The sequence below is a fragment of the Cebus imitator genome, unplaced genomic scaffold (genome assembly GCF_001604975.1).
Source record: "Cebus imitator isolate Cc_AM_T3 unplaced genomic scaffold, Cebus_imitator-1.0 Scaffold72, whole genome shotgun sequence".
Lineage (NCBI taxonomy): Eukaryota > Metazoa > Chordata > Mammalia > Primates > Cebidae > Cebus > Cebus imitator.
Genome location: NW_016107387.1, coordinates 6,089,339 through 6,096,749, shown reverse-complemented (window position 1 = coordinate 6,096,749; position 7,411 = coordinate 6,089,339). Strand labels below are relative to the sequence as shown.

Here is a 7,411-nt window from a genome sequence, read left to right as displayed (position 1 = left end):
GAGTTGGCTATGACACTTCCCATTACCAACGCCTAGTGCCCCCCTGTGACCACTTTGGGAATCACACTTTGCCCTGCCCAAGGTCAGGGCCTCTTGCAAAGTCCAGTCCTTTACCAATGCATCTTCTCCACCTTCCTGGCATACCTTCGGATCCAATATTCTTACCATTGGTTAAGAAAAGATGTTATTCTCCCCCCACAAAAAAGATAGAGAAAACCATAAAGATCTTAGAACAGACAACACCTGGTTACTCATTACACATTTATTGTACATTTTCACAATCTGGATGCGCCACAGAATTGGGGGAATGGGGTGGGGGAAGGGGGGGCAGGGGACACTGGGATAATATGGGGGGTCTAGAACACAGCACCCCCACCCCCAGCATCTCTCCTACCCTTTCACACCACAGCTTAGATATCCCTGCTCCCCCTCCACACAAAAAATCTCGAGTGTGTGGGGAAGAAAGTTTGGGGGCCCCCTTCCCGTGGCAGGTTAAGGGACTGTACCCTCAGACCCTTAAAATTGTGCCATTTAAAAAGACAATAGACCCTTCCTCTATCACTTCACCCAATGAGAGGACAGCTCTCTCTGGGTTCAATAGCCCTGGAGAGGGGCAAGGATCCTCGTTTTCCAGCAAGTCCCATACACACATTGGCAGTGACTAGTACCCCCACCCTAAATTCAGGGCAGGGGCAGTCAGAGGAGCTGGGCAGTGACGGGGGCAACACCCCCCAAATTGGGGAGGAGGGTTTTCAGTCCAACCCCCAGCAGGGGTGAGGCCAGAGATTTCAGGCAGGAATTGGGGGGATTCTCTGCCCTGCCCCACTCCTCCCCAAGGCAGTGATGACCTCCCACACACTGGTAGCCACCCCTCCCAAGATATCAATTGTGGCCAACCCCCAACTCTCCTGCTGGGAGGAGGAGGTGGATCAAGCAGATGGGAGGGAGGGAAACCCCATGGGAATGTCAGTTGAGTGCCCCACATGAAAACTGGGGAGCAGGAATGTGGGGAGAGACCCCAAGTGGCAGAATTATTGGTCCATCATAACATACTGAACTCCAAGACACTTACATACCAGCTGGAGGAGGGAGAGGGGGGTACAAGAGGTTTGGAAAATGAGGGTAAGGGAGGCAAACTGGACTAGAGGGCTAGAAGGAGGCAATGCTGGGGGCCAGAGCGGCCTGATTCCCCAAAAGCCCAGGCTCCCACCACCTGCAAGTAATGTCGTGCAAATGAAAATGTAATACAAGTACTAATGGGGACTAACTCCTTAGTAAAAAAAAGAAACACAGGTTAAGAGAAGAGTGATGGAACAAAAAGAAATGGAAAGAGACTGCAGTATGCAATGATACGCTAATTAACATGCTGGACGCTCCCAAAGACCTTGGGATTCTTAGGACCAAGTGGGGCCAGTCTCAGAGCCTCCTAATGGATGCAAAGAAGATGCACCTAAGGAAGCCCGGACAGGTGCTTTTCGTTTTTGTTTTTTTTTTTTTTTTTTTTTTGAGGGCGGAGCAGGGGGAGCAGGAAGAAGGGGAGAGGGAGGAGGAAGGGAAGGCCAGGGTGGGAGGAAGGATCAGCTAAATCCGAGGGAAGGAGGAGGAGAGGAGAGGGACTATTGCATAGCAGATGCAAATTAAGGGACTTGGGGCTAGTCAGGAAGAAAGGGAAAGGAAAGGAAGGCAAGAGAGAGGAGGTGAAGGGAACCTCAGGAAGGGGTGTTAAGGACAACTGGAAAAATCTTCTAGTAATAAAACTACAAACAGACCAAATATATATAATATTATATATGTATAAATAACAGCTGGCTATTTACAGGGGGACACACACAAAGACACACACACACGGATCCAGGGGAGGGGGAGTGAAAGATATGGCTGAGAGGTGGAGGAACGGCTGAGGGTGGGGGGAGAGGCCCTTCTCTAGGCAGGGCAGACTCCTCAGGGATTTAAGTGCTGAAGTAAACTGTGGAGAGAGAGGAAGAAGATAAGGAAGAGGGAGGTGGGGGAGGGAGAGAGAGAGAAAGAGAAAGAAAGCAATGTGTCAGGCCTGGCCCTGCTCCCATCCTCCCCACTCCCCAGCTGGTTGACACCCCTTCCCCTCTCTTGGCCTCAGCTTCTTCATCTACAAAGCAAGGGGCTAGACAGGTAGGTTCTGAGGTCCCTTCCACTCCATGGTATGGCCGTGAGGCCACAGATGCTAATTCTCTGAGCCTCTGAGACCACAAGCTTTAAAATCATGGGGTGGTTGGCTTCCTGGTCATGTCTCAAGCCCCTGGGCCTTTCCTTTCTCCTACTCATCAGTTCCAGGGTTCTTGGACTGGGCTCGTAGGTCTAAAGGGTCCTTAATGGATACATCAGCTTTCCTTTTACCAAATGTTAACAAAACTGTCCAGAACCAGGCAAACTGCAAGCTAAATAACATCAAAGTTTTTGGCTCTAGATGAATCAGAATTGCCATTAGCAGCTATGTGTGTTTTTGGCTGAAGAGTAAAACTAGGTTAATGACCTTTAAAACCCAGAATCCACTTGGGGAACCTCTCCAGGAAAAGGGCCCCGGCCATTCCCATCCTACTCACCTATGATGATAATGAGGATGATGGCGCAAATCACTCCCAAGATGATCATCATCTGGGGATGGGAGGGGAGGATCAGTGAGACAAATCATGATACTCCATTCACCCACCAGTCCCCTACCTGTCCCCATCCTTACCTTGAGGTTTTTCCACCAGTACTTGCGCTTGAGCTTGGCTGCACTTGTTTCAAACTGGGAGGCCCCCGCCTGGAGCGCGTCGGCACGGTCGTCCAGCTCAGATAGCTTCTGGTCCCGCTCCAGGACCTTGTCCACGTTCACCCTCATGATGTCCACCACCTGGGAGAGGGACCCACGAGGCAGGGGGGGTGTGCCAAGGCCCACCTCAGTGAGGGCAATCCTCAAACATGTGCCCACTGTGCCATGCGTGGAACATGCACCCTGATGCTGCCAGGTTAACATGCCAAGGACACACACAGAACATGCCTAGCAAACCTGGGGACATGCAAGGAGCACACATCAGGGGCATGCTGCTGACACCTCAGATGTCATAGCAACACGCTCTCTCTATTGAGCCCCAGGCGCTCTGTCCATCATCAGAGCACACCTGCCCAGGCTGGCACACCCCAGGCTAGCAAAGCTGATTAGCACCCCTAGTGCCCTTCCAAGTGCGTGCTGACAGGGAGACAGGGATGGGGCATGGTATCTTTGTCCGCAAACCCACAGGTGTGAAGTGTCATCACTCCCAAACCAACATGGGCCCCTACACCTATATGCCAATCCCCAGGGTCCTTCCAGCTGCCTTTGACTCCCCCCACACTCACCTCATCCACCTGGGCCTGGGTCTGCTGCAGTCTCCTGTTACTAGTGAGGTTTGGAGGGGGCGCAGGGGGGCCACCCTCCCCAGCCGGGGCGGCAGGGGGGGCCGTGGCAGCAGTAGCAGACCTGAGGAGCAGGGATGGATTAAGATCCAGGGCCTGGAGCCTCCCGGCCCCACAGCCAGGGCTCCGCCCATCCACCTGTCCATCCTCGTCCCTCCAGTCCTTTTCGGGAGGAAGGCCACCCGATAGAAGCCCTGGTCTCGGTCCAGCCCCGCCGCCGATGAGCTGCGTGACCTTGAGCGAGTCCCCCCCTCCCCCCCGGCCTCAGTTTCCCCGCCTGTCAAATGAGGGCGACCTCACAGATGCGACAGGGGTTGACCCGAAAAGACAGGCGGCCGCAGTGACAGGGGCGAGGCGGGGCAGGAAGACACCGAGTCAGCTCCTTCCCGGGGCCATCGCCCGAGCCGGCCAGACCGGGACGCGGGGCTTCTCGGCCGCCTGCGCGCAGTCACCGGCTTGGGCCTGGCCCCGGGTCGCGGGGTACGCGGGGGAAGCGGGCGAGACCCCGGGCATTCCCCGAGGCCGATTGCCCAGGGCGGCGGCCGGCGCGGGGAAGCGCGGCGGGGGTGGCGGGCAGCCGACTCACATGGCGGGGGCAGCGGGCGGAGGACTTGGCAGCAGCAGCGATGGCGGCGGCGGCTCGCGCTGGCTCCGACTGGCGCTGGCTGCCCGGGACGGGAAGATGGCGGCCGCGCGTCACCCGCATCCGGGCACTGCAGGCGGGGGCGGGGCTCCGCGGGCGACGCAACGGGAGCTGGGCCGGGGGCGGGGCGCTGCCGTGTGGGGGTCGTGCCGGGCGGGGCCGCGGGCCTGGAGCCCCAGCGCCGGGGCAGCTCCTTCGGCACTCGACGGACCCCAAGGTGGACTGTTGCGGCTTCCTCAAACCCACCGCCACCCCGCCTGTCTGACCACAGCCGCCTCCAAACCCTCTGCTACCTGCTTCTTAGGGCACATCTCAGCCAGGCCCCACACCCAAGCCCCAGACCACCCCCGCAATCGTGATCCCAGTAAACCAGCCTGCACCCCACACAGCCCAAGGTCTCTCCCCGTACTCAGGCCCCAGCACCGAGCGACCCGCCTTCAGCACTTGGAATAGGCTGGGGTTGGGAAATCAGAGAGAGCTAGTGCAGGTGCTGGGGCAATGCCAAGAGCGGGGACCCGCTGCTAGGGTGGAGGGGAGTGGGGGAGCTTGGTCCCACCCCATCACCCCGCTGGTGGATGTCTCAGAGGAAGCCTGGGGTCCCTAGCCACTGGGTAGGAGGGTAGGAAAAAAAGATGAGGCAGGCTCTTCCCGCCCAAACTAGTCCGGGGAGCAGGGGACGGGGAGTGTCTACAGTAGGTGAGGAGGGGGCTGCCCCGCCTCATGATTGAAGTTCAGACTAGAGGTACTTAGCTGCTGGAGCAGGGCCGACGGAGGTGGGCTGAGGACCCCGAGGAGGAGGAAACAAGGCTGCCGTGGGGGCTGCTTCACGTGGTAGGCTGCTGGCTGGCCAAGACCTAGCTTTGCCCCAAGCTTGGGTCAGCGACCCCAGCTGCAGGGGAGGTCTCAGGCTTTGGTCCCAGGCACCGGGCCTGGGCCAAACAAAAACAAAAAAAGCCTTTTTCTCTCATTTTTTTTTTCTTTATTAGTAGGCACGGGGGAACAGGTTACAGGGTGCTGCTTTACATGCGTGTTCACCTCGCAGGTGTGACCTTGGACAGTTGCCCTCCTCTCTCTGGACCCCAAATACATTGCACATATAGGTACTAAATCCCTATTTGTTAAATGGCATGATGTGGATAACATGGTAGGAGATTACCTACCGCTGGTCCATCTGGGGCTGATCTCCATTAGGCCCTCTAAGTGCACCCAGCAGCTGTACACACTCCCACCAGCTTGTCCAAGAAGCTTGTCCAGGGAAGCTGTCGCTCTGGTAGAGTGCAGGGTGTCAAAAGCAAGCCTCAAGGGTGCAGGAGGCATTTTAGGAGAGGCCCTTTGGCCCTGGGGTGGGGGTGCTTACTACATCCCTGGAAGGGGCAGGGAGGCTGGTGGCCTTGATCTCTAAGATAAACAGGAGCCAGCTTCATCCCTCCCCCACTCTGGCTTCCCAGGGCCTCTGGGTGTGAGATCTTCCCCCACTGCAGTGCCCCACCCCATCCCTGCAGAAGCCCAGGCACTGGCTCTGTCACCAGAGGTGTCATTTCCCAGCTGTCTGGGGGAGGTGAGTGAGCAGGGAATATGTGTGCTGGGTGTGGGAACTGAGCCCAATCTAAGGAAGATACTCTGGGCTTCCTCCTCCTCAGAGGAGCAGCCGAGTCCCTGGTCTTTGTGCACTGACAGTCCCCGGTGGCTCTGCCTATGTGATGAGAAAGAGAAGAACAGCTTCCACAGGGGTCTCAGATCATGCTATGGGATGCTGGCTCCTGCTTTTTGGTCTTGAGGCGATTCTGCTTTCTAGTCAGAGAACAAAGATGCCAAATTCCAGCCTTTTAAGTTCGAAAGCCTCAGTGTCTGCCTGGGTATAAATAAGACAGGGAGGATTGGAAAAGGCAGGCACAGGAAGCACCCCTGCCCCAAGTTGGACATGCTACACTTACCCGGGAGCCTAGTGCAGGGCCAGACAAGGCGTTTGACCCTGGTTTGGGGGGTGATGTGGAAGGGACAGAGCCCCAGATACATTGTCAAGGTTAGGGGGCATGCTACTGCTGTTGGATTGTGGGGGTGGCAGCAGCAGAGTAGAAACGAGGGCACGTGTGACCCACGGAGATGAGGGGGCCAGGAAGATTCATCTCAGAGAGAGGACTCTCACCCAGCAGCCCCTCCCCAGCCCACCCCACCTAGGCTGTGGCTCAGAACTCCCCAAATTTAGATCAATGGTGGAGGTGGGAGAAGGAGTGGGATGACTTCAGTTCACCTGGAAGTGAGTGAGAGAATGTTTTCTGCAGGCAGGTAAAATGAAGACCCAAATAGAGGTGAGTTGAATGATAGGAAAATAATGTATTTGCATAACTCAGATTTGGCTTCTACATGTACTAGCTGCGGGAATGGGCCAATGAATGTCTAGGGCACACCCCCAAGACTCATTCAAAGGATGTAGAAGGGGCTCAAGGTGATTGTGATGTAGGCAACAGAGACCACATTCTCATAACGGCTTTCTTTTATTTTTATTTATTTATTTATTTTTGAGATGGCGTTTCACTCTCGTCACCCAGGCTGGAGTGCAACCGCGTGATCTCAGGCTCACTGCAACCTTCACCTCCCAGGTTCCAGCAATTCTCCTGCCTCAGCCTCTCTAGTAGTTGGGATTACAGGCGCCCGCCACCATGCCCAGTTTTGTTTGTTTAGTAGAGGTGGGATTTCACCATGTTGGCCAGGCTGGTCTTGAACTCCTGACCTCAGGTGATCTGCCCACCTTGGCCTCCCAAAGTGCTAGGATTACAGGCGTGGACCACCACTCCTGGCCTATTTTTTATTTTTTAATTTTTTTTCTCTTCAGACAATTACTGGTTTAGAAGTTGGGATGAAAGGAGACTGGGTCATTCCCACACAACTGACTCATGAATAGTGCCATCCACATGAGTCAAACCTGACTGAACTTATAATTAATTTCAGAGGCCTCGTGTTTCCTTCAATGCAGCTTGTGAAGTAAAATCCTTATAATGAAGAACAGAAAGGCCAGTCCCCACCATTGCAATCAGCTGTGATGTCTGCTGAGCCCGCCCCCCCGCCCTGCCCAGGCCAGAAGGTTCTCACAGCTGCCTGTCTAGGGCTGGATTCCTGGAAAGAGGAGACACTCCAGGGACCCACCGTGTGCCAGACGCTTAGCATGGATTGCCATGCCTGTGCTCAATTCGTTTTTTGTTTATTTTTATTCTTTATTTTTTTCAAGGCACAGTCTCACTCTGTCACCCAGGCTGGAGTGCAGTGGCTCAATCTTGGCTAATTGCAACCACCTTCACCTGTGTTCAAGAGATTCTCCTGCCTCAGTCTACCGAATCCCTGGGATTACAAGCATCC

At 55.4% G+C, this 7,411-nt stretch overlaps 1 protein-coding gene across 1 annotated transcript; it reads right to left on the bottom strand.

The window, feature by feature from the left end:
• Positions 1-244: 244 nt before the first annotated feature.
• On the bottom strand, positions 245-4,125 carry VAMP2 (vesicle associated membrane protein 2). Its single transcript, XM_017531531.2, has 5 exons — positions 4,001-4,125; positions 3,358-3,478; positions 2,714-2,872; positions 2,580-2,631; positions 245-1,966 (listed from the first exon to the last, which is right to left on the bottom strand). Coding segments are annotated over exons 1-5 (351 nt in total). The 5' UTR covers positions 4,003-4,125; the 3' UTR covers positions 245-1,949.
• Between the last annotated feature and the right edge of the window lie 3,286 nt (positions 4,126-7,411).